This window comes from Melanerpes formicivorus, unplaced genomic scaffold (assembly GCF_026170545.1).
Source record: "Melanerpes formicivorus ecotype bairdi unplaced genomic scaffold, bMelFor1.0.p_v2 SCAF_30, whole genome shotgun sequence".
In the NCBI taxonomy this organism is placed as follows: Eukaryota; Metazoa; Chordata; class Aves; order Piciformes; family Picidae; genus Melanerpes; species Melanerpes formicivorus.
In genome coordinates, this window is record NW_027142382.1 from 4,142,908 (window position 1) to 4,170,051 (window position 27,144).

General features: G+C 46.6%; 1 protein-coding gene across 6 annotated transcripts in view; it reads right to left on the reverse strand.

Moving 5' to 3' along the window:
- Nucleotides 1-991: 991 nt before the first annotated feature.
- BCOR (BCL6 corepressor) overlaps nt 992-27,144 on the reverse strand; it is a 59,554-nt gene continuing 33,401 nt past the window's right edge. For 4 of the 6 annotated variants that reach the window (XM_068155088.1, XM_068155090.1, XM_068155086.1 and 1 more), the window contains 9 exons: nt 26,537-26,818; nt 25,771-26,124; nt 20,076-20,404; nt 19,469-19,741; nt 13,262-13,428; nt 5,809-5,954; nt 3,821-3,898; nt 3,460-3,610; nt 992-2,313 (listed from right to left, as the gene is read on the reverse strand). In XM_068155088.1, coding sequence (XP_068011189.1) covers nt 2,019-2,313; nt 3,460-3,610; nt 3,821-3,898; nt 5,809-5,954; nt 13,262-13,428; nt 19,469-19,741; nt 20,076-20,404; nt 25,771-26,124; nt 26,537-26,818 — 2,075 coding nt within the window. In that variant the 3' untranslated portion in view covers nt 992-2,018. The remainder of the gene's footprint in view (nt 2,314-3,459; nt 3,611-3,820; nt 3,899-5,808; nt 5,955-13,261; nt 13,429-19,468; nt 19,742-20,075; nt 20,405-25,770; nt 26,125-26,536; nt 26,819-27,144) is intronic. The other 2 variants (XM_068155091.1, XM_068155092.1) reach the window with 2 other exon arrangements.

The window sequence follows — 27,144 nt, forward strand, 5'->3', positions numbered from 1 at the left end:
AGTTGTTAACCATTGGAATGTGCTGCCCAGGGAGGTGGTGGAGTCACCATCCCTGGAGGTGCTCAAGAAGGCATTGAATGTGGCACTTGGTGCCATGGTTTAGTCATGAGGTCTGTGGTGACAGGTTGGACTTGATGATCTTTGAGGTCTCTTCCAACCTTGGTGATTTTGTGAATGATGGGATGGAATAACAAAAGATTACACTTTCCAGTGTCCACCCCACACTAGATCAGGCTGGCCAGAGCCTCATCCAGCCTGCTCTTAAACACCTCGAGGGACAGGGCCTCCACCACCTCCCTGGACAACCCATTCCAGGGCTTCACCACTCTCATGGGGAAGAACCTCCTCCTCACATCCAGCCTGAATCTCCGCACCTCCGGCTTCATTCCATTCCCCCTAGTCCTATCACTGCCTGAGATCCTGAGAAGTCCTTCCCCAGCCTTCCTGTAGCCCCCTTCAGATACTGGAAGGCCACAATGAGGTCACCTCGGAGCCTTCTCTTCTCCAGACTGAACAGCCCCAACTCCTTCAGTTTGTCCTCATAGGAGAAGAGCTCCAGCCCTCTGATCATCCTCATGGCCCTTCTCTGGACACCTTCCAGCACCTCCAGATCCCTCTTGCAATAGTGGCTCCAGAACTGGAGGCAGTACTCCAGGTGGGGTCTCACCAGGGCTGAGTAGAGGGGGAGGATCACCTCCCTTGCCCTGCTGGCCACACTTCTCCTGATGCAGCCCAGGATCTGATTGGCTTTCCGGGCTGCAAGTGCACACTGAGAGCTCCTGTTGAGCTTCTTGTCCACCAGCACCCCCAAGTCTCTCTCCTCAGGGCTGCTTTCCAGCCAGTCACTGCCCAGCCTGTATTTGTGCCTGGGACTGCCTCAACCCAGGCACAAATACAGGCTGGCAGTCCTTTCTGGAGGACTGTACTCTCCGGTGAAGACATCCAGTCTTAAACCCACAACACAGACAACTAACAGGAGTCACTTTAGCCTCTTCATTTCTCAACAGTTTTATTGCCTTTAAGAAAATTTTTGTAAAATATAAATACAAAGGCAGGAGATTTACTTACAAAGTTAAAACACAGATCTCAAACATAAACACACAATTCAGAAAATTTAGTTTTTATGTACAGTTCTTTTTCAAGCAACTCCAACATATGTTAGTTTTTATTCAATATTTTACAAGGTACAGAAAAAATAGTTCAAAGTCTTCTTTAAATAAAGAGCATAAAATGTTTAAACATATATAAACAATCCGGTTTGATGTGTGAAAAGTAAATTTCACAGCTTTTAAATTAGGGTATAAAAGTTCTTACAATTAGTTTTGATGGGTATGGATATGGTTTAATTTATATTACAAACTACTGAATTATATTCAATAGTGCTCACCTGGCCAAAGCAGGTAATTCTGTAAACAAAAACAAAACAAAACCACCCCAAACCCAACATAAAACCGAAAAACAAAACAAAAGACAAGGGGGGGGGGAGGGGGGGGGGGGGAGGGGGGGGGGGGGGGAAATATCACCAAGTGCCTTCCTGAAGTCTATCTCCCAAACAAGCCACACGACTTTGATCACATCACCTGGGGGGGGGGGAAAAAGTCTGCTCTGTGTAATCAGTGCTTTGTATGAACAAAGTCAATGTGTGGGTGTGTTCTCTACAAAAAAAACACACAAAGGGAAAAGGAAAGAAATGAAACCAAGAAAGGTGTTCAGAGTAATAACAAACTTCTCCCAAAGCCTGTGTGCATTTAAAGAAACGTTACATAACAATGCTGTAAAAACTGATTGAAGGGTTTTGGGGTGTGGTGGTTTTTTTTTTTATCTCCTTTTTTTTCTTTTTTTTTCTTCCAAAATCCATCCAACTGGAATTTCAGATCTCTTTTTTTATATAAAGGAAAGATATTTTCCATTATTATTTAACAGCGTCCTTTCTTTACAGAAAACAGTTGCATTTGAACACATATACATAAAGGAGGAAACTGTATAAGGGAAGCTGTACATTAAAGGGCCTGATGGTTTCACCAGAGGATGTCAAAGGGAGGGTCCTCGTGCGGATGCAACCAGTGAAGCGAGGAGCCCAGCAAAGTCTTCAGCTCGCTTGTGAACTCCACCAAGTCCAGCAGCTCTTTGCTCTCCGGGTTAAAAGCTTCGAGGTCCGCAGCGCAAGAGAACAACTGGCTGAGGGAAGTCTGTTTGTAAAACTCTGCCTCCGTGATGGTGACCACCTCCAGGTTGGGGAAGTTGCAGCGGAAGATGCGGGATGACATTTTTAGCCTCTTCACCACGTCTGAGAGCAAAAGCCAGTTCCGGGGTCTGTGGAAGTGAAGGAGAAAGAGGCTCCAATAAACAACATCGAGTCGCAGGCTTCTTGACCCTTCACTGTACTGCCACGTGACAAAACCTCCCCAGTCACACCCCCCTGAATAATCCCCTTGAAGTCAAGGCCATTGCCCAGGGGGTCAAATACAACAGATATGCAGATGCATACCTATTTACTCAGTGTATTTACTCAGAGTACTGCTGTCTGCAGCTTTGGGGAAGGAGGGGGACCAGGCATGCAGCCAGGGCTCATGAGTGCACTTGTGGGTCAGCAGCCATCCCTACAGCCTCTCACACGGTTGAAGGTTTGCCTGGCTGAGCCGGGCAAGTTAGGAAATGTCCTAGAGTTACAATCAGAACCTTCAACACCTCTGACTTCCAGAGATGCCAACATGAAACACAAGTCAACAGAGGGTTTTTTCTCAGACTAAGAATAACATTTTTTAATTCAGTCTTTGTACCTAACTTACTTTGTATCTATCACCCAAATAATGAAAACATGCTAAAACCCACAATTAATATTTAAAACTATTTTTCCCACAGCTGTCATCAAAATTGGTGCAAATGACAAACACTAGCTGCTTAGGAACCTAATTTATATCTTGACAATAACAGATGATAACATTTTCCAGGTCTTTGTTTATTATTAACCACCACAGCATCTAATTCAAGATGTTTTATTTGTTTGTTATGTCTTCAACCAGCATTGCTGCAAAGTCTAGGACAGCAGTAATGGTGTCATTTAGTCATCCACAATACGGTGACCACTCAGGAAAACAGCAAAGGCCATTAAATAGAAGTAAGAACACCTTCCAAACACGCTGTCCAAATTTAGTTGCTAGAAGCACTTGCATTTGGGGATGTTAGACCAAGATGCCTGCCTGGGACCAGGAGAGGAATCTGTGCCCAAACGTCATTTGCTCAGCTCAGGAGCATGGCATTCAAAACACCACCCCAACAAGTCAGCCTTTCCCCCTCTCACCCCCCATTAGCTTGTTTCTAAAAAGCCTGGCAGCCACAGTGTTGCTCCCTTATTTACATTAAATAATGCAAACACATTTCCCCACAGACACAGAACTGCTGCCATCCTGAGCAGAGCGTCTCAGCTATTTTTACCCCGAACTCTCTGTTTGTCCTTACCCCTGGGAGAGACACACTTGAATGTTGTAACACGGCAGGGGAGGCTCGTCCGAAAATTCAAATTCAAACACATCACTAAAGCCATCTTCATCTTCATCACCTGGGCCAGGAGGGTTTGCCAAGATGTCAAAACCAGATTCATCTTTCGGATCTAAATAAAATTGAATAAAGGTGCCGAGTCAGCACTGAAGAGACTGCTGCAGGTCTTGCTTTTTCTTACAGTAACGTGATCTGTAAGTAAAATCAGCTTGCTTCCTTCCTAGCTTCCTCTGCTATTAAACCAAACCAGCCTCCCATCCCCCAGTGCCCCATGTTTTGAAAGTCTCCATGTAGAAAGAAATAAAGGGTAACATTTGCTCACCGCACACAGAGCTGCCATAGAAATCCCAGTACAAACCAGGGTCATCAACACTTCGACCTTGCAGGTCAGTTAAATACTCTGGAGAGGAAAAAAAACAACCACAAAAACATACTGATGAAAACAAAAAGCTGGCACGTGTGTCATACAGTCTGCACCCTCCACACCTTCCATCAAAACCCACCGTATTCCTGAAGCACATGCTACAAACAACAGCATACACACACCACTCCCACAAACATCCCTGGGATTCACTTTTCTCCTCCATCCTTCCTTCCATCACATCCAATAACGACCCACCACATCAAGTAATCACCCAAAGGTCTAACAAGGATAGACCTAACCTCAGCCTTCAGAAACTGAGAGCAGCATTTGTGTTTTTGTGAAAGAGGGGATGTACACCACACTTTTTAGCCTGCAGAGTTATTCTCTGACAACAGCTTTGGGGTGAAACAGTGCCCTTCTCACCCATCTGTGTCGTGTGTGTGTCAACCCCACCCCCCAAAAAAACAAACAAAAAACAAACAAACTGGGGGTGGGGTGGGGTGGGTGTGGAGGGGGTGGGAACCACCCCCCACCAGTAATAGGAAAAGGTTCTCCACACAGACACATTCAGAAGATGTTCATCGTTTTCTGTGGACATGATTTGGGAGACTTGCTAGTTGAACTGATGAAAAGGTATTGAGCTTCAAGATGCTAAGATGCCCAAGACACTGGACTTCACCGGAGTCCTGACACATCTGTGCACCTTCTACACTGTGCCATTTAAACAGGTTAAGTGGCACAATGAGTTTTTCAACTCATTGACTGTGAACCCTGGTAACATTTTGAGAGGTAAGCTATTGGACAATGCCAATGTCTTTATCCAAAACTAACGGGAATAAAACCCTATAATCATGTTAAAACATGGACATGTTTTGAGACAAGAGTCTTTAATATAGCATTGCAGCACTTCAGACATAAAATGAGGCAGAACTTGCAGAAAAAAAAACAAGTACTAGAATGATGAAAAGCAAGACCATGGGAAAGCAGGATTCTGTTTAACAAACAGCTTCTTGATTTGGCAAGTTTCTTATTTTCATTTCAAGCAGAAAACTGAAGGCACCAAAACAGCCTTCTGTCCTCCTACCTACCTACCCAATCTGATAATTGCATAATCCTCATGACTTATTAAGAGTTTCAATTAGACAGAGCTCCCATGCATGACTATGCTGCCCACCTGCAGCCAAGCGGTTTTGAAGGCAGAGAGGGAGCTACTGCAGCCTATCCTAATGCTCCTTGGCATGGAGCCATCCCCACCAGGCAGCAGGGACTTACACAGTATCACAGTACATTAGAGGTGGGAAGGGACCTCAAGAGATCAGTGAGTCCAAAACCTCTGCCAAAGCAGGATCACTTAGGGTAGTCTGCACAGGAATGCATCCAGGTAGGTTTTGAAAGTCTCCAGAGAAAGAGACTCCACAACCTCTCTGGGCAGCCTGTTCCAGGGCTCTGTCACCCTCATTGTAAAGAAGTTTCTCCTCATATTGAGGTGGAATCTTCTATGTTCAAGTTTGAACCTGGTGTTTCTTGTTATTGTGCACCACCAAAAAGAGCTTGGCCCCCTCCATTTGACACCCACCCCTCAAATATTTATAGATATTGATCAGATCCCCTCTCAGTCTTCTCTTCTCAAGACTAAACAGCCCCAGGGAACTCAGTCTCTCTTGTTAGGGCACGTGCCCCTAATCATCCTCATGGCTCGCTGTTGGATTCTCTCTATCAGTTCTCTGTCTTTCTTGACCTGGGGAGCCCAAAACTGGATGCTGCATTCCAGGGGTGGTCTCACCAGGGCAAAGCAGAGGGGTACAAGAACTCCCCTAGATCTGCTGGACACACTTTTCTGGATGCACCCCAGGATACCATTTGTTCTCTTGGCATCCTTCGAGGGGCCAGGGCACAAGTCTCCCGTTGCCAGGATCAGCAAAGCCCCTCACACCACAGACACATACCTGTGAGGAAGGTCTCCATGAGCTCACTGTGGGTCATTTTCACAATGGTCCTCCCAGAGTAGGTCGCAAGTGTTGGATCAGCACCATAAGACAGTAAGAGGCGGACAATTTCCAAGTGATCGTTTTCGACTGCATCATGGATTGGTCTGGGGGATGGAAGAGAAAGATTTGTGCTGTTACATTTTGACTCCACAGTACTATGCAAATGTGTTTAAGAACCCTCTGAGTTCAGATCGAAGTTATTTATAGCAGATAGCACTATTAATAGCAATGCCAATCATCTTATTGTCGGTTTTGCTTGCACACCATCCCCTCCCCTCTTGTCTTTTTCACAGTCAAGACTGCTTGGGGCAAACGTCTCCATTAGATGTATTCACTGCCATACATATTTTGAGGGCAAGTAGAATAATTGCACCGCTCCAACAGAAAGCAGGGGTCTGCATGAAGCCTCACAAACATCACTTTGCTGCAAGTCACTCTACTGTTCCAAATCTCTGCCACTTTAACAGCATGGCATGAAGCGAGGGCTCATTCAGCCTGCCCCTGGGCAAGCACAAGAATCAGTCACCCAGAGCTCCTAAATTATGGACACAGCACTAAGTTGTGAAAATGTGCTGAGAATTAAAACTTCCACGTTCCATCCTCTTCAAATAGTACTTGGAAATAATCTGTGGCACGATTCAACCTTTCTACTTGGAGAACAGAAAAATATGAGGGGGTTTAGTTCAGTCCACCCAGAAGTTAAGGCATTTTACATGGCATGAGCAATCTATACAAGCTCAGGCCTAGATTTTGTGAGCCTGCTGAAGGATTATTGGCTAATACACATGCCTGCAATTCCAGGTTTAGAATTCCTTATCGCTAATTATAAACTGCATTAACTTTTGCCTTTAAAATTGATTACACGTAACAAGGAGTTGTCTGGAAGTAGAACATATTACTCTTCAGACTAATGAAGATGTGTTAAAATTCCATCTTTTCCTTAGACCATGATGAGAGGATGAGCTGTGAGTAATCATGGCAGTTCAGCTCAACTCTACGCACCTCCTCCTCTAGGCTGTCAACACCACTGCTCCCCCCACCCCCCACCCCAACAAGGCTTTCAAGCTCTCAAATGTATTAAAAGGCAAGAAATGTATGGAAGGACTTCAACTAGCATCATGTGCTGCCTTCCTGGAAAGCTTTCAGACTGTTTTAAGAAGTCACCTGGAAAGACAAACTCCTCAACTCCCCCTACCAATCTGCCAAGCAATGCTCGATTAACAACCACGTCTGAAACTCCCTCTGCAAGGAGGCCACATCCCACCACTCCTTCTGCCACACAGGGCAACATCCCCTCTACACCACCACTGCTTTGGTACAGAACAACATCCATGTGAGCCCAAGGCAGAGGAAGAGCAGATCAAACCAGTCAGAGCAGGACTTCCCAATCTATCACATAGTACTGCTTGTAGGAGAGGGACTCCAATTCTTCTGAAATGGAAGTCTGCTCCGTATGTGTTTACTCCAAGTGTTTTCCAGCAGGCTACAGCTTAGGGTGATTAACATCTGTCACACATGAAGTTCCCTTGCTTGCCCCACTCTTGATGGAAAGCTGCATGCAGCCTTGGTTTTGGCATATGCACACTATATTGACCCAAGAAGGTGCACTTGGGAGAGACTGCAGCTCATTTCCTATGGAGAGAGGGCTTATTTCATGCTGCCTGCCTCCTGCATACCCCAGGCCACCTCAAGCTGCTGAGCACAGCAGCTGGTCTCAGCTCTCAGTCCAGCTGGTGTCACCTCTCAGACCCTCAGCACATACACACCTTTCAAAGCCCAATGTGCCACTCTTTGGAAAGTCACTTTCAAATTTCAAGACTGGAGTGTTCCATGAGGATCACAGAATCAACCAGATTGGAAAACACCTCAGAGATCATCAAGTCCAGCCTATCACCCAACACTAGCTAACCAACTAAACCGTGGCACTAAGGGCCTCTTCCAATCTTATTTTAAACAGTTCCAGGGACAGTGACTCCACCACCTCCCTGGGCAGCACATTCCAATGGCCAATCACTCTTTCTGTGAAGAATTTCTTCCAAACATCCAGCCTAAACCTCCCCTTGGGCAGCTTGAGACTGTGTCCTCTTGTTCTGTCACAGAGAGAAGAGACCAACCCCCACCTGGCTACAGCCACCCTTCAGGTAGTTGCAGAGAGCAGTAAGGTCTCCCTTGCAAAGGGTCAGGATATCCCTTCTCAGTTTCACAGGGAAGTCTCTAACATAACACTGAAACCACCTGATGTTCTTGAGACAGATGAGACGGTGCAGGAGGAGCCAGCATACCCAGGGTCCCCCACGAGCCTCAGTCTCCCACCTCCACCTACTGAGTCAGTTCTTCTGCACAGGGACTGCCACATCACTGCCTGCCTACACAGCACCTGGCACATCCTGGTTGGTGCAAAACATCCCAGGCGATACGGCACAAGAGGTAACAAATAATAGGGATGCTGACACCGAGGCTGAAGAAGTATCAGGGGGTTCTTTCTGTCAGCAAGCATCTGAGGCCTGAGATGTTGGGTCATGACACTTTGAGCATCTACAGTAGGAAAAGGTCAGCCTCACTGCAAACCATCCTGTCCTCCACTGGGCAAGAAGCATCCCTGGCTGCAAGTCTGGCAACAGGCTCGGGGAACAGATGAGGGTTGCAGCTGCTGCCAAATGCTGGGAATGCTTTTTTTTCCATCACTCTCTCACTTTAGTGGAGTCTTTAATTTTGAACTGGTTTTCATTTTATTTCAGAATTAGGACTTTCTGGGGTGGGGTGGGGGGATGGAGGGACGGAGAATATTGTGGGTTTATTGGTTTGTGGGGTTTCTTGTTTGTTTGTTTTTTCCTTAAACTGACTTACCTAAGTGGCTTTTGAAGCAGTAATGAATTCAAGATGATCCCTGAACTTATTAAAAACAGCAACTAAATCACTGCCCAGTGTTTCAATCGATTTAACAACACCCAGATGAGTTTATTAAAGGGCACCTGGGCATTCCCCAGGAAGGAGAAAAAAAATCAAAACACGTGGGCTGTAACCCTGGGATGGGAATCTCTCTCACTTTCTGTGGGTCAGCACAGTGGTGCAAACAGGAACAGAGGCGGCAAAGCAGGCAGCAAGGCAGGCAGACCTGTGTTTGTCTCCTGCCAGAGCACAAGGAGGGACTTAGAAAGGCAGAGGGAAGGAAAGGCACAGTAAAGCCACACAGAAGGAGGAAGAACAATAAATAGAAGGAAGGAAAGAAAACACTGGCAGGGATGCGGACAAGGGGACAAAAGAGATTCCCCACAGATAAGGGAACAGAAAAGAGGCAGTAGTAAAAGAGCACTGACAAGACTCTTCTGCTAGCCAGTACATCTTCTTGGCAAGCTCATCAGCAGGACTGTGCAAAGGCACAGCTACTCCCTTGCTTCTCCCACCCAAGCCAGCAGAGGAGGGAGTATTTTTCAATGCTGGCAAAGTTTAAACCATCCTCTCTGTAGGATGCAAAAGCGACTACTGAACTCGGCAACTTTGTCAGATGTGAAGAAAAGATCCCTGGGAGTCCCCTCCTGGGCAGCTCCACGCATATAGTCTGTTCTACCCTGAGGAGCGTGGAAATAAATGCTCTCTATCCCTAATGTTAGAGTTAGCAGTAGTACAGCTTGTTTCTAAAACAAACCCTTCCAAAGGCCCCAGAAGGATCTGGGGACATTCGAGAGCTGCAATATCCTACAGGGGACACACATGTCAAGCTTCCCTTGTGTACTGTCGAATTCTTCCTACTATTTTTACCACTAAGAGAGTTAGGAAAACATTTCACTGGGGGTTTATCATTCCACCACCGAAATTATAAACTATTCAGACCAGTCGGGGTTTGCTCTCAGCCTTTCAGGCACCATCAGAATTTCCCTTGCTGCAAGAAGAGGTCTCACCCCTCACTAAGCAATACCTTATCTTAGTGTTTTCTTTATACTTCCATCTACTCTATTACACAACACTGCCCCACAGAAAAGGCAAGACACAAGTTGCACGAGGGCAGCTCCGCTGGCTGCCTCTGCTTTAACACAATTAGCTGCTGGAGAGTATCGCTCTGCCAACACCAGCTGAAAGGATGCAGGAAGAGAGCCATCTTGGCATGGTCCTCCCAGGGAAAAAAATTGGAAAACAAAAAAAAAAAAGGCTGAGCTCATCAGCTGCCAGCGAGAAGGATAAAGCAAAACTGGCTGCAGAGAGGGAATCTACAGAGCGAACTCTGAAGCAAGGGACAGGCCTTGCTAACAGGCAGGAGATGCCTGTGATTTTGGCACAGCGCCTTGCTGTTAAAGTGGCACTGGTTCAGCTAGGGCATGCTGCAGAGCTAAGTGTAGCTGAACAAGAAGATAAGGCCAAATGCAGCGGCAACTATCCTTACTAATGCCAGGCACTGGTCGTCGAAGCCCCTTGTTGAGCTGCTGAACTTACTGGGGTCCTGTCAGGGAAGAAAAGCGCTCATCTCTTAAGCACGGTCTATTATTATTTATAGGTAAGACGATTAAGAGCCCTTAGTGACTGTGGCACCTCTGAGACAGGTCTTAAAGATCTCACCCGTTCTACAATAATCTTTGATTAGCCACTAATTCAGCAGCAGAGTACTTGTGTATTCAAAGTCTGCAGGCTTGCATTCGGAGAGCCCCGATCAGCATGGAATTTAAAGGGAAACAACCCCAGAGAGCCGCCGCATTTAGCCCAGCAAGATGCGCTGTGAATGGGGCAGACAGAGGGACATTGTGGGCTGCTGGCAGCAGTAGGTGTGGAGGCAGAACCCCAGCGCTGAGTTGCGGGCGAAGGGAGGACTGCACCCTACCTACAACCCCTCAAGCGAGGCCTCCTCCTTGCCCTGCCACTACACTCTGGCACTTTGTTTGGTTTTGGCTTCAGCAAGATTTCTGATAGCATCAGGAATCAGGGGCTGAAAGCCTACCTTATCTACTTAACTCAGACTGACTGGCTGCATAAGTACATAAAAGGCAACGCCAAAGAAGGATGCTCAGGTCTTTGCTTCCTTTCCAAAACTTCAATACATGCATATAAACCCACCACCAGGCTGATCAGAGCACCTGCAGCACTTCACACAGGACCAAGAGATGCAGAGACTTTGCACAACTTTCCTACACCCTTCTCGCCGATATGGACATTTGGTTCAGACTGAAGCTATATCCTCACTTGTCACAACTTTTCAGAGCGTTCTCCAAAACACTGACCACAGAGGAAGCAAGCAATAAGTAACACCAACTTCAGGACAGCTGGGATCCCAGGGACACCCCAGGCTGCCACATTCACAAACACATCACTCCTTTAAGCAGATACATGTTTACTGGCTGAATAGAACTAAATAGATCTGTTGTTACTCGAGAGAGACTTAAGAACTTCCAGCATGACCAAAAATAATTTGGGCTGGTGGAATTGTGAGGTGGCAGAGGAGGTAATAAATAAGGCACATACAGTGTAGTTGAAAAAGCAGGGGAGAGGTAGGAATCTTTGATGGTGGGTTGGTTTGGGGGGGTTATGTTTTAAGACTCTAGTATCTTTTCAAGGGGTGAACACCTTCAGGAATTTGAATTTAAAAGACAAGGCAGCTGAGGAAGACTGACTCTTCCTCCAAGGAGTTAAAGGACAAAAACTTTTCCAAGCTTCATAGGATTTGTCTCATGAATGTCGTGGTTTACTTCACAGAGACAGGTAAGTCCGGGCCTACCAAAATGCGGTGGGCAACACCAACCAGAAGTTCCTTAAAGAAGCTTCTGCTCTCTGCCCTGCTCAGCTCAGGACAGATTGACCATCTTTCATCTGTATATTAGATGCCTTTTGGATTCACACTTGTCTCTTGGGCAGCTCTTCAAACAAAGCAAAATCGTGTGCCATCAGAAAAGAAAGGGAACTGCAAGCCGAGCTCTGACATCAGTCTATGATCAGATCATTATGATGTTAATTTCTAAAATGCATTTCCCCCATAACGATTTTTCAGGGTACAGAAGCCAAGTTTCTTTCTTGAAAATCAGTTCCATCTGTGAATCAAAATCAAAAGGTGGATGCTGAACTGGCAAGTGATTAAGACTAGTCAGAAACTTCCTGAGGTTAATTTTCTATACAGGTTTTTCCAGCAAGTGAGACACAAACAATTCAGGCGGCTTTTTATGGCAACTATCCGTTGTTGCATAGGTCACTTATTAAAGCTGGAGACAGCGGGAAAATGAGAGGCTGTTTATCAGCCTAGATAGCTGAGAGTTCTTAAAAAGGAGTGGGAGATGAAGAAAGAATCCAACAATTCAGTCAGAATTTCAATGTTTCTTCAGAAATGTCTCCTTTAGGCCGTGATGGGCTGGTAACAACTGATCATCACGAACCTCTAGGGACTTTTGTTTCCCGACTCCTCCCTTCCCAAGCTAATAAATAAAGAGCTTAAAAACAAAAGAGTCAGACTCTTAGTTATGCTAATTTTACCTCCCTGGCTATTTGGATGGTGATAGTAAATGTGATAAACTGTTTAAGATAGCAAGCCGCGGGAGCTTCACAGAATACAAAGCAACCTGTGGCCAAAATGCATAGACTGGACCCCAAAATGCATGGATTGGAGAACGTTCTGCATATGCTGAAGACAAGTTAACACATGATCGGTTCTGCAGAGGTGGTCAGCTAAGTACTGCAAGAGATGCACAAGAAGCCTGAAAAGGTGTGGAGCTGCTTTTCTACCTCTACAAAACGGAAAAAAAAAGAAAAGCTCATTTATCTATTCATCGAGCAGAGGAACTAAGCACCCCTACTAGCTTTTTAAAGGAAACTAAATGAGGCTAATTCACGAGAGAAAAAAACCTTCAGAAATATCCAACGAGCAGATCAAATTAAGCAGTTCAGAAAACCAACATTTTTATATAGCATATATAGGACTTGCATACCAAATCGCCACAAAAGCCTGAAGTGCTCTTAAAAGTAACCCTGCTAAACAAGGCAAAGCTCTCTCTTTTGGCACAACTCAAAGGACCTGGAGCACACACAAGCAGGGCTGCAGTTCAAGTATCACTCCTTCCTGCCCTGCAACTGGCAATTTCACAGAACTCTTTACAAAAAATAAAGCACAACTTACTAAGATTCCCGGAAGAAAGAAAAAAATTGCATGGAACTCGAGCCACAACAAAGGCATGCCCCCACCACTTTATCAACCAGAGGAGCTCACCAAGTCCTGCACAATCTTGGCCCAAGGACCAGCAGGAACAAGAACACAGTAAAGAAGGACCTTGGCAGAATTACCTGCTCTGGGGGTTTCATGCAGGATGGGGAGGGGGCACAAGAGGAGCACAAGAAGCACAAGCAGAAAAGGAAGGTACACTTTCCTCCCACCACCACGGTCACAGAGAAACCACTGCCCAGTGGTGGTGACCGTGTGACACTGGGCCAGGGCGCTGCTAACCTGGTTCCGTCCTGAGCGCTGCAGTTGACGTCAGCCCCGTACTCAAGGAGATGCCGCACGATGCTCAGCCAGCCTCTGGCACAGGCCTCATGCAGGGCACAGTAACCCGCGTTGTCACGATGATTCACATCACACACCTTGTTTTCCAAACAATATAGAACCACTTCCTGGAAGTAAGAGGGAAAACAGATACAGATTGAGTTATTTCCTACTGTTTCCTATTGCAGAGATGCACAGACTTTTCTTCTGTAAGGAGAAGGCTTGGGGAGGGAAGGGCAAAACATAAAATCCCTAAAATTTGCCTAAGGAACCCTCTTTTAGACAGGTCAGACAAAAGGCAAAAGAGGGAGTTGTTGAAAGCCATGTTTATTCCGGAGACACAACAGAGACCACAACTTCCCACAAAGCTGACTAGCCTGCGTGAAGCAGCATTGAGAGCTCCACGCCCCGCAGGGATCTTCCCACAGCCCCCCAATCATCAGGAATCATTGCAAAGTGGGAATGTGCAAATTTCACAGACAAGCCTCACAGCTTTCCATTTCTCAAAACTTCCACAGGTAAGTAAAGCTAGCAGGAAGGTTTTCACTCTTACATCTGCATTTTTTAGCAGAAAACTCTGCAAGCACAAGAGCAGCACAGCCCACCTCGGTTTGATTTGGAAAAGAAAAAGCATGTGACCCAAAACAAAACACATTTAAGACACACAAAGGACAGTACACTATTGGCAAACAAACAAACAGCAAGCCCAGCTCTATCAAGATTGGGGAAATCCCATTTTCACCCACCCTGCTTTTCCTGCCATGTGGAACTAAAGCCAGGCACCAGGTTCCAACAACAAGCCCTGCACCGTGGGAAGCTACGTGAATTTAACACAATTCATCTTACAGTCAAATATACCACAGCTGAGAGACTAGGCCAGGCTCGGCTCTACACTGCCTTGCAGTCTTGAAACAATGACTGCTCCATCACTCAACCAAAAATCCAGGATAGAGAGAGTCTTCCCTCCATTTGTGTCAGACACAAAAGGAAAGAAAAAAACCCAACTAAATCAAACACCAGCACATTTCTGAGTGATGCTGTATGTATAAATAGCCCCCACCCAGATATTCCCAGATTAAGTGGCAAGCCATTGGTTTGGCATTTGCTCCTCTGGAAGGCTGAGTGACTTCCTTACAAAGTCAGATACAGGGTGGAGTGTTTTCCCCAAAACAAGAGAATAAAACAACTGCTGGGTGCAATGCATTTATTCTTCTTGTTTCAAAATCTACTGGAAAAGCCCACAATAATCTGTGCTCTGGGTATACCTGACCCCAGAGCTGGTATCCAGGATACAGCATGAAGCTGCTCTTTTAGCAGGCCCTCACTAACCAGTCTAAAGAGGGGAGTTAATGAGGTTCCAGGCACCAGAGCATCCCCCTCGTCTGCCAATGGAATGGTGCAGTCCACCACCTACTACACCTGATGCACCCACCAGTTTAACCTGGGATCTCCACAGCCCCACCTCTCACCAAACAGGAACTCTTAATTCCTGATAATCAGTGCATAGACCAAAAATTAGTCCAGAATGGATGTTCTTTACCCTGCACTGGCTAAAGCCTGTAAAAAAGGCCTGTGCAAAATTATACCCTAGAGGTATGAATTTTCCTTCAAAACCAGACCACCCTGCCAGGCAAATTAGCAGATGGATATAGGTAGCAGAAGCAGCTGCCGCATTCGGCTCCACTTTTAGCACGCAGTTACCATTTAAAATAGATTCTGCCACTCCAAATAAAAGACCTTTCATCTATTTTTGTAAAAGGGAAAGGCTGGTCCTAGGGTGGGATACCTACTACAGGACGAAAAGCCTTCATTCTGGCAGCCCGTTCTGTGTTAAGAGGCTATAAGAAGAATGTCATTAACCACAAAATGTGACCATGAAGACCATAAAACTCTACATTGTTAATTAATTAAATGCCTCATTAACTCTTTTTTTTTTTTTTTTTTTAACATGATTTATTCAATTTACAGGAAAAAAAAACTATTTAAAACTGAGGCACTGCTGCCGAATCCAGGAGCACGTGGTGCCACAAACACACTTTTGGTTCCCTAAGTTGTCTCTCAGATAGGTGTGAGAGGAAGGCTGTGAAAGCGCCAGGGGGCAACTTGAAGTCTGTTCAGGTGCTCTGTTTAAAGCAGCAATCTGAAAGCCACTGGCTGTTAATCCAAAGAGTCGGGCTAGCACGTCACCAGCCAGGACGTGCCCCCGCCGCTCCTGCTGCCTGCAGTTCGTTAGCCCAACCGCCAACAGCAACGCTGAAAGGCGCAGGCGAATCTGCACGCCCCTGCATCTACAGAGAGGTGCCCTTTGCTTTCGTTTCTCCCACTCCATCTCTGCAAGAGCTCCTGCTCCTTTTTCCAAAGGAAGGTGTCAGCATCCCTTTGCACATCCCCCATGCCCTGGGTACACATGCTGCCACCAAAGCAGCTCTATTCTACTCAGCCTCGAAACACAGCTGTTGGGTGAGGCATTACAAACTGAGCCTTAATCATAGAATGGTCCAGGCTAGAAGGGACCTCCAAAGGTCAGCCAGTCCAACCTCCCCACAGTCAGTAGTGACATCCTCAGCTAGATCAGGCTGCCCAGGGCCTCGTCGAGCCTCACCTTGAATATCTCCAGGGAACGGGCCTCAACCACCTCCCTGGGCAACCTGTTCCAGTGTTCCACCACCCACATAGTGAAGAACTTCTTCCTGATATCCAATCCAAATCTGCCCTTCTCTGGTTTGAAGCCATTGCCCCTTTGTCCTTTCACCACAGACCCTTGTAAATAGTCTCTCCTCATCCTTCCTGTATGACTCCCTCAGGTACTGGAAGGCTGGGTGCAGGAGTCCTAAAGGAACTGTGAAAGAGCAAGGCTAACACTCAGGACCTTCTGCTCCAGTGCCACTGAGGACCCACGGCCAGACCCTGATGTGAGGCATCCCCAGGGTAAACCCTCTTCTCCTGCCTGAATAAGCCCTGTCTTCATGAGTGTTTAAATCCCTGAAAAGAAACATCATTCTTCCCCTATTCCTATCACACACCTCACATTCCCCTGAATTCACTGCTTTCCCAGGCAAGATTTAATCCTAAATTCACCAGAGAACTTTCCAAGTCCAGGCACACATCAAAAAGCAACAAGCAGCACAAAAACTGTTCACGTTTCTTTTCCCATCAAACTCTTTGGAGAAGCCTTTTGTAATTTCCCACCCCCTCCCCAGAAAGACTTTAGGCTCCCTATAATTCCCCCTTCACAAAAAAGTAAATTACAGTTTTAAGACTACTATTATCTCAAGTCATTTGTTTGGAATGCGGAAAACAGAACAGATTTGAGAGTGTCCATACATTGCTGCCATGGGTTGCTAACACCCTGATGGAAGCAAAGCCTCATGCAGAAACCTAGAGAAGAAAGGGGAAACCTTCCTACCAACCCAAGGGGGGTTTGCTCAGACTGTATGGCTTTCCAGAACTGAAGACCATTTTGCCACCCTGTCTATAAGTAGCCTTGTTGGCTGCAGCCCTGCAATTTATCTGACCAGACACAAGCCACATTTGTCCTTCAACATTTCACTCTTGTCAGCTTTTACTTGCAAAATCCTAACTGCTTGTGTTCTCCTTTCTGCAACTATCTGTGGCACATCCATACGGTGCAACTGAGAGCGGGATAGAGGCACCTGAGCTAGCAACAGCTAAGCTCCCAGTATGTCCAGAAGTGAGATATATATACAGCTTGCCAGCACCTTTGTGTGTCAAAGGTGCCAGCACTGCCTCTGGGTTTGGAGCGGTATCTCTGCACAGCCGCAGGGCATCCCTGCTGCGCAGGCAGGCAGGCAAGCTGCCAAGGGCAGGCACAAGCTCAACCGGTCTCTCTGTCCATACAACATCCCTGCTGCTGCCTCCAGGGCTCCGTGGTGCCTCGCAGTGCCAGCTACTTCCAGCTCAGAGACCTGCATCAGCACTCAGTGTCCCTTTGCCAGTTGTGGTCCTGGTGATGCAAACTCATCTACCTCCCCTGCCACCAAGCTGGCAAGAGGCCACAGAGATGCCTACTGCCCCCTCAGCAGCTGTGAGAAGCCCTCATATGCCCAGGAGCATCCAGCACTCCCACTTAGGCATCAGGCCCAGTCACTGCGCTGTAGCCACCAAAGCCTGCTGCCCTGCGAATGGAGATGGTAGAAAGCAGACGTGTGCAGCTGCCACAGGTCACAGACCAGAACATTATCAGCAAATCTATTACCAATTCCTTTTTTTGGTTTTTAAGAAGAGAACAATTTATAACTTCTTGACCATTCTAATTTTCCTGGAGACAGAGGAAGCTTCATCTTTATACTAACTGCAGTAGTTTGGTCACTAGCAAGAAAACCACCACAGCTACAGAGCTTCCACAGCTGACCGATCTACACCACAGACCAAATGAGCCCCAGCAGTGCAGGGCAGTCACCCCCCACTCCAAGCCATGAAAAGACATAGATTAAGCCAAATCGTGACAGCAGCTGAGGTGCGTGGACCAGGCTCTCCCCCATGCCCTTCTCAGCTCTCCTGTATCGCACTCTACTAACAACAGGCTCCCTGCTGCACTGTCAACACTGGCCAAATGATCAAGTCAAATTATTGGAATATTTAAACCTATTAAAACCATGGTGTTCACTTGACCTTTTGGGTGAGTTCAAGTCAGAAAATCAAATCTCCAATCAGGTGACAAGAAGAAGGCATGGTGAGCACACAGGGCTGCCCCAGGACCCCAGTCTTGGTGAACTCGGGTATTCCCACCTTTTGGCATCCAGCCTGCTGATGACCAGTGCTGCAGAGATCTCCTGTTACCAGCAAAGCAAACAGAGCCCTTGGCCCCTGCCATGCAAGACCTCAGCCCATCCCTATGTCTATGAGCTGCTCACAGCGCTCAGCACAGCACATGGGCACAGAAACTGAAGAGATCAAGTGTACTCATCTTGAGTCAGCACAGGAAGAAAACACACACGGATATCTTGGGGCACATGCTACAAGATGTTTTGATTGTGGATCCATAGGACATAGTAGGACCACAGGAAATTAAATTATTTACATGATGGTGATTACTGTAGCAACATTGTAACAACCACTTTTCTTCCTCCTCCTAGCCAGAGCTGAAGTAGCATGGGTTAGAGGAAGCCTTTGTCTAGGGTAAACAAAACCTTTCCAAAAAAGCCCTGCCTTCCAGTGCTGGAGAAGGTTTCTCGCCACACAAAGCTCTCCAAGCTATACATAGGTATTTCAAGATTTCAGCAAATTCATGAGGTTAGGCAAGCCCCACCTGGGCCCAGGCTGATGCCACCTTACAGCAGGAGGCTCAAGCCCAGCACTGACATCCATGCAGTCCCCTGATCACCAAGGCAAATCCTGCAGCTCCGCTGAAAGCGGCAATTGCCGCCTGCAATGAAACACCTCTTGGCAAGCTCTGAAGTTGAGCAACAACAACAACGACGCTCCTACCTACATGCCCACATTCCCCCAATAAAAAGAGTGCTTCAAAACAGCAGTGCTAGGGGGATTCATCGGGTTCTGATTTTTGTAGCAACGGGGGGGCCGTTTCATTAGACAACATTGTTCCAGCTATGCCAAGTAGCTCCAGACTCCGAGCATAAAGCATGCAGAGTGCTCCTACGATGTATGTGATCGTGCAAGAGGACACTCCAAGCACTACATCCTGTGTCACATACCAGATACTCCTCGGAGAAAACAACAAATGAAAAAAGCCTTCTCCTAAACTGCACGCTCCTCGCAAATAACAAAAGCAGAAATTGTGCAGCTCATTAAAGATCACCATAAAGAGTACTTTAAAGAAAAGGAAAAAAAAGCCAGAAAAAGAAAACATCCATTCTGTTTGCAGATGGCTTATATTTGAACGGAAGCGGGGGTTACCAATAAAACTTTACCCTCTGCTCATTCACACAGGATGCTGTGTACTCTCTGCATCCTCCCCAGCCATCCCTGCAGTGGTGGGGATCCACTCCCGCAGCGACCTGCCCCCCAGACCTCACATACTAGGGAAGGGAGAATGCGACAGGGGAAGGGTGGGCCTGGAAATTCTCCAACCACCACACTCGAAGCTGCTGCTTTGCAAAATTTCCACCTATGAAGCTGGAAAGAGGGTTTTGAGATCAAACAATCAAAGAAAACCCATCACCCCAGAGGGTGCTGAGGGACCCTTACCTCATAGCCCAGGCGCGCTGCCCGCTGCAGTAGCGTCTCCCCAGCGTTTTTATTGACAATCAGCCTCCGCGCTTCAGGCGGCATGGGCCGGCTTGGGGTGGTCTCCTGGGGGGGGCTGGTGATGGGCAGCTGTGCGAGCTGTGAGCCAGGTAGCAACAAGGGAGCCTGCTGCAGGCGATCGTATGGCTTCTGTTGCTCGTACGACTTGGCCGGTGAGGAGTCGCAGTCTGAAGTAGGCTCTGGTCGCTTCCTGACTTTCCTCGTTACCACGACCTGCCAAAAACCATCAGTGTGAGTTGTTTTTTTTTCTTTATTCTCCTTTCCACAGATCAGCATTAGGGAATTAGACTTTGCCAGCAAATAATTACACTTTTCTACTCGTATTTGATTTTTAAGAAGGACCTGCCAGAGCTTTTGAACGCCAAGATGGCCTCACCCCCTGCAAGAGTGCCTTTAACTTGGGTTAAGAAAAGCCAATATAAAGCACCCACAGATGAACACAAATGCAATCTCCACTACCCTGCACGCGTGACAGTGTGCTAGTTTTAAGCAGGCTAGATCAGCCTTCTGGGAGGCTGCTGGACAATTAAGTCTTAAATAAAGATACCTTATCTTCGGCATTTTCGATATCTGTGGCGTCATCCCCTGTCAGGGATGACCTCCTTCTCCTCTCCTGCAGTGCCAAGTGTTTTGTTTTACACTGACGCTTCCCTGATGGCTTCTCACACTCGCTGTATTTCTGCAGCAGAGATGCATGTTGGAAATCCTCCTCTTCGTCTGTGTATAGCCCATCTGTCTTCCGGCTTTCTTTAATTTTCTGCTGTTTGGCAGCCAACCTCGAGGCTGGAGTACAGCTTGGCTGAGCCTGCCTTTTGCTGTTTGCATTGGTGGATGAAAGGCTCTTCATGTGCGGAGACACTGGGAATACAGGCAAGCCTAAGTGGGAAGGAAAGGCATTACACGTTGCATGGTGTGTTACGACACATTGCTAGCACTTAATACAAGCTCCTCAACCGCTTAAGAAATCTACCAATTACATTTTCAAGTCATTAATATTTTAAGCATTCCGCGTTCAAATTGTAAACAGCATCTCGCCAGTTAACGTTACATTAAGTTATAACACTTTGATAAACATCACTAAATGAAATACCCTGCACCAGCTGCCAGGGCACCATGAAGGCTGTATCACGCCATGCTGTGCCATGCCAGCTTGGTGCTATCATAGCCCGGCCACCACAGGCAGAGCAGAAAGTCACCACTGCCAGCGACTTGCTGGGGGAAATGCTCACCTCCTTACCTGGAACTGCTATATCTGAAGGGGAACCAACTCCTCCAGCAGCCTGGGCCCAGACAGGCTTGTCTGCCTTTGCCTAAGTGTGGCCACAGATGCGTGGATGGTGGGGGAGAAGGAGAAAGCAAGAGAGGCAAGGAGAACGGATGATAGTCTCGATGGGATAGCACAAAGGGTAACACTGAGCTTTGCCCCAAGATGGCAATAAGACAGGGAACATCTCCTTGGCAGAGTTTTTGCTTCAAACAGAAATGAAGAGCAGAAAGGCTACTCAAGGAGCCATCCTTTCAGAGGCCCTATTCAAACTCTCTATCAGAAAGCACAGGGATTTTGCAGGAAAAGCAACTATCTCTGCCTTCCTTCTGCAAGACCAGAAAGGCCTGGAACACTGGGGAACTAAGGCTAAGGCCAGTGTTCTGCCACTCATGGCAGGACACTAGCAGGGCTGGGTTTACTCCAGGGGTTAAGCTCTAACAAGCTGGATCCCACATGCAAAAAGCATGGTTACTTTTTTTTTTTTTCCAGAGCAAAAGCAGGTTTACAACAAAACAAGGACAGGAAAGTTGACACTTTATAGTCTGAACTTCCCTCAGGGAAAGAATTGAGGTGACCTCGGAACCAGCTCCTCTGCAGAAAAATGGAAGTTTGCTCAAAAGGGACACTTCAGCCAAACAATACCACACCACTGAAGGAAGGTGCAGAAAAAGCCCTGAGCACTTGAAAAAGGCTCCTTTGCTCTGAGAAGTCTCAGAAGTGATGCTACTTTCAGAACAAAAGAGATGGTAGAAGCAAATAAGGCACAGAGAAGAGACCTTTATTTGAAGAGACTCAATCCAGAGCAGGTCTGTAAAAAAAGAAAATAGAACCTAGAATCCTCTTGGTGGGCACCTTCACACTTTTGTCTTCCTTTAAATAGAACTGTGTAAGCAATTTGCAGCAGGCTTTCTGGATTAAAGATGAAAACAGAAACCCCTCAATTCTTTCAAGCTGGTTTCTAGAAAAAGATGCATACTGCAGCTTGCCAAGCAGATGTCAGGGAATTTACAGGACACACGTTGTGCAGATTGTTCAGCAAAAATCCAGTGAGGCTTTTTAGGCTTTGCAGTCCTGAAGGAAGGTCCTAGACACAGGCTGAGCCTATGGCTGCAAAGCTGTTTTTCCAGCTCTGCGAACAGCATGAAGTATGGAGTCTTTAATTCTCTTGTTCCCAACTAACCTAGTTGGACTAGCACGTGAAAAGCCCAACTCCAATAGAGAAGGATCATCATTATCTGCTTGATCACTTACTGAAAAAACAACTGTGGGGATGGAAAGCAACAGCGATGGGATCTGGTGAGTGCAAAGGGAAGTAAGAAACTGCTGCATGTAGAAAACCTAGAATACAAAGATAAAGAACTCATGGGTCTGGAGAAGAACAGAAATACCAAAAGGATGGAGGGAAAAAAAAAACCAGGAAGAGAAGCCTATCTCAAAGAACTGCAGTCTTTCTCATGCAGGGATGCTGAGGTATTAAAAGCAAAAGTTTAATCACTACGAAAAAAATTACATAGTCCAGCCTGCAAGCCCCACATAAACTCTGTACTCAACTTTGACCCTCCACAGTAGTGACAGGAGGCACCATGCCAACCTGGCACTGTAGCCAAGAGATGGAAAGTAGCAGCACTATGCCCAGGAGCTTTGGGATCACAGTAACATTGCAAAAGGCCAGTGCTATCCAGAAAAAGCCAAGCGTCAGCCTGGGAAATGCAAGACACCCAGGCAGAAAAAAACACAAGTGATTAACCTGGGAATCCCACCCCATCTTCTTACCATTACATGCACAAAGGCAGAAGAAAAACAAAGTGGGTAGGAGTATCTCCAAATATCCATGAATAAATGAACAAACAAATAAATAAAACTAAGCCAAGAAGCCAGAAAATCCCAGGTTTCCAACTGATGTGGGTTGTGGCGAGTCTGACTCGGAGCAGGACCTGCTTTCCCTTCACGCAGGAGCAGGCTACAGAGATGTCCACACAGAAAAGCCACTGCTGCCATGCCATCTGAATGCCTGCTGGTTTAGCTCCCCTCCTGGCAGCTGCCTCCTCCTGGCTGCCAAGCCAGCGGCCACCACGCTGCCAGCAACCTGAGGCGGCTCCAAGAGACAGGCAGCGGCTTTGCCGGTGGGTGAGATCCTCCCAGCTCCTCTCCCTAGGGTTTTCACTTATGCATTTTTCATGTTTTCTCCTCGAGCCGGATGAGCAGCGGCAGCTCCCTGAGGGACTGTCAGAGAAGCTGGCAATTGCACCCCGGCAGGCTACTACTCAGCTGAGACCACGGCTCCTGCCTTGGCCACAGGTTCAGGCAAGCAGCGTGATGCCCTGAGGCTGCAGGCATCCCCGTGTTTATGGACCTGATGCACTCTAGGGAGCCAGCACAGGCAGTGTTGCCTCACAAGTGGGATGAGGCAGGGCCCAGAAATTATTTCAGGCAAGCCACATCCTGGCTTTTGTGGTTCAGACCCACAAGTGAGGCGGCAAGGAGATGACAGCTGGAAAGCCACCAGGGGAACATTTCCAGTTGCCACCACCTGGGTCACCCAACCAGAAGGTACTGACCAGGGCACAGTCTGGTGGCAGTTTGCAAGGCAATGCAGGACTCCATCCACACTCAAATTCTGGATTGAACACACTGGAGCAACAAGCCCAGAAGTCAGCACTCTCTGTCTACCCGGAGATTTGCAGGCACAGGCAGCAAATGATCATGCTGCTAGACCAAGGCTTCTCAGGCACACAGGCAGACCTTGATGCCATGTTACAGCCTGCTTCTCGGGACACCACCAGCTTCACAGGCAGCGCTTGTGCACTGGGAACAACTGTTCCCAGCCCCCGAGTGGAAAAAAAAAGCAAGCTGCAAGTGACAGGACAGTGTCCACAGTATCTGCTTGTTTAAGAAAAGTGTGAGCACTAGTCCCAAGCAAGAAACACAAGCTGGGAGCCTCCATCCTCATGCAGCTGTCATACAGAGTATGCTCTGTCACACAACAGGGCAAAATGGCCTTGTTCTAGTGAACTAAGAAAAGAAGACTCAATGGTTTGTACTTCAACGGGGCTGGAGGAGCACCAGCAAACTTCTGAATGATCTCCAATGCCTCTACACAATGAATGGCAAAGAATAATTTAGTTAAGTTTATGGTTTTATAACAGCCTCCAAAACAGAGAGGTTTTTCATAGTCATGGGGCAACTGAATCTGAATGCCTCTGGGAAAGGTGCTTGAATCAGGGGCCACTTCTCTACCTTTCCTGAGGTCCTGCGTTAGAGAAGCCTGTCACTGCCACAGGAGGCATTGCAGGGGAAAGCTAGAGCATCCTTACACATGGATCCTTGTTAGTGACCCTCATCTAATCTCTACAAGGTATCTCTTTCTGCAAGTACAAAGGGCAGCAGGTGATGGGCAGGGATGTTTGAGCCAATGCCATGCCCTCCAAGGCAGCACATAAAGCAAGTGAATAAAAGTCAAAGCTCTTTCCAAGCTACGTTTTGATCTCCTGCTCCATGAATCCCTTTGGAGAAGCTTCCCGATCAATAAGCATCGAAGTTTGGGGGGTTGTGCCCTCAGATAAGCCTACCAAGGGGAAATGGGCAAGAAGCTTTAGGACACAAGGGAAGCTGGTACTTTTCCTGTGGACTGTTTTGGAGATGCTGCCTAGGAAAACTCTCACCAATTCAGGATGACCAGGACTCAGTCCTTTCCATGACACGGGACAGACATGAGGATCTACTCTTCTCATACTTCTCTTTTTAGAGGGAATCTCAGCTAAACTACAGGTTAGGCCAGCTGAAGAGTGAATTATCCACCAGTGTGATGAAGCTTTCAGGTCTGTGAAGGAGGAAGGAGCCTAAATATCCAACTTGGAACTCCCCCTCCCTTTCCTCAAAAGTAGGTAGAGGATTTGGAGGAGCAAGAGGAAGACAGCAAGGAAGAAAAGTATTTACAACCTTTTCCCTAAAAAGCCTAAAGAGTTAACAAGGGCTCCCTGCTGTGGCCAGAGAAGACCAGGATTCACAATGAGGTGCAGAGGATGCACAAGGGGGGTTGATCAAGTGGACCGTGCGCTGCCATTCCTCATCAGTCCTCCACCCAAGCTATGGCAGCAAACACCGCAGGGGAGGGGAAAGGCAGCAGAGCAGACAGAGCAGACAATGCGCCCGGAGGCGGAGGATAGTCGGGACAGGAGAATGAACTCTGTCCAAAGGAAAACTGGGCAGATTGCCTTCATGAGCTCTTCCAGGATAGTGAATGGGCAGAAAAGGAGAAGAGGATGGGGAAAAGGAAGTGGAATGAAGGGAAAGTTGAGGAAAGCTGATGTGCTTTAAGGAAACAACCCCTTAGGAGAGAGCCATTGGGAAGATCTCCACCAAAAGGCCAGACAGTGGGGCCACAGGGCATGCTTGGGATGAACCAGCAAGGCATCCTCTTTGGGAGAAGGATGAGCTTTGCCCTTGAGCATATGCCCTGAGAACGGCAGGGAAACCCAGCAGTGCCGAGGGTGCTGGAGGTGTTGTGTTCCCAAGATCAAGAGCTGCTACCTGTGCTGACACTATTTCAGAGGGTCACAGCCCCTCAAATCCTACATGTGGCTAAACATTCACACCAACTATCAGCCTGTTTGCCCCCTCCCAGAAGCATGCCTTTGTTGTACGCCCCCCAGCTCTCCTCTAGAGATATTAACTTCATTGTCACATTATCTATGACAGACAACTTAAAGCCAGAACACACACACGCACACACACAAACACGGTTACGCACACGTACACAAACACATTTTCTTGTCTGCCAAGCATCAGCTACAGTGCAATTCTTAAAGAGGAGGTATCAGTCCTCAAATAAATGGACATCTACAGAAATATATAGAGAGAGATATAAAGTAAAAATCATTTAAAAAAAAGCTCTTGACAATTCCTTAACATCGGTGGCAGCATGCGTCACTGTAAATGCTAAAGCCAACTGGTTTCCCTGGTAGTCTCTGCATACCTTGTTCATTGTCACTGGTTTTGAGGGACTCTTCAGACCAACTTCTATTGCTTTTGGCCTCTGACCTTTTCTTGGTGTGCCTTTCTTCTGTGAAGTCTTTGACCTTTGCAGTGGCCTCTGGCTGAACAGCCTCAGCTAAATCTTTCCTGCTTTGCCGGCCCAACTTGCCGGACGGGGATCTCTCTGGTGACACCTGCTGCTCCCATAGTTCCCTAAGATGCTGCAGGTGACGCTGCTTTTTGGGATGGAGCCCTGTTAATTCAATGCACACCTTCAGGTTGGTCACCTCATTACAATTGGGCTCTTCTAAGTGGTTAGAGGAATTGTTTGTCATTTCCCTCTCAGGCCAGTCATCTAATGGAAAAATAACTAAAAATTAATCAAAAAGCCCCCTCAACTTAAAACAAAAGCTACATTTCACTTTCGGGGCATATAGTCTCAGCTTTACCACCACACTATGCATTTTAAAGGTTTGCTCATTAAGGGTTACATGCACTACAATAACTTGCACTGCTGTGGCTACAGTGTCCAACGACTAGTGCTTTACCCTTATATATCAAATTTTATATATATACATATATATATATACACACACATATATATATACATACATATATATATATACACACAGATATGTAATTTTAACTGAAATGACAGTGCTCACATTAGTAACTATCAAGTTCCAAAATGGAAACACATTAAGCCAAAGGGACGTTCTTTTCACAAGACATTGCTTGAGAGAGACCAAAACAAAATGCTGCCTTACCTTTGGAGTTCTTCTTCTTTTTTGCTTTTGATATAAGCTCATCCTGCAGTTCATCCACAAAGTTTTCATTTTGGCTGCCATCATTTTGCACTCTCTCACCAGAGTGTTTACGCTTCCTGTCCAGACGTGGACATGGATATTGGCCAATATCTTCTGTTGGCTGATCTTCCGCTTTTTCATATATAGAATGTCTCTCTAAATAACATTTCTCATCTGAGAGATCTTTCTCCTCTGGAGTTTCAAGAAGGTGACCTTGGTTGTTTTCTGTACTAGTAAAGTTACCTAAAAACAAAATTTAAAGAAAAAACACCACAAGACCTAATAAATACAAAACAATTCATTGTAAGAAAGCTATTGCTCTCTTATTCTCGTCAGTGTAATCTCCATCATGACTTATGGCTCATGAGGCATGCAAATGAACACAAAATTGTACTTTGGAACAAGTCTCCTCTGCTCAGCCTAAGGCAGCAGTTTCTCAATAGTTAATTACAAAACCCCTCCAAAACACAATACTTTGTGTAAATTAAAGAAGCACAATATTCACAATACTTGCATCCACAGAAATATCACAATACACTTTTTAAATCAAGAAGCATCTTTAAGATATG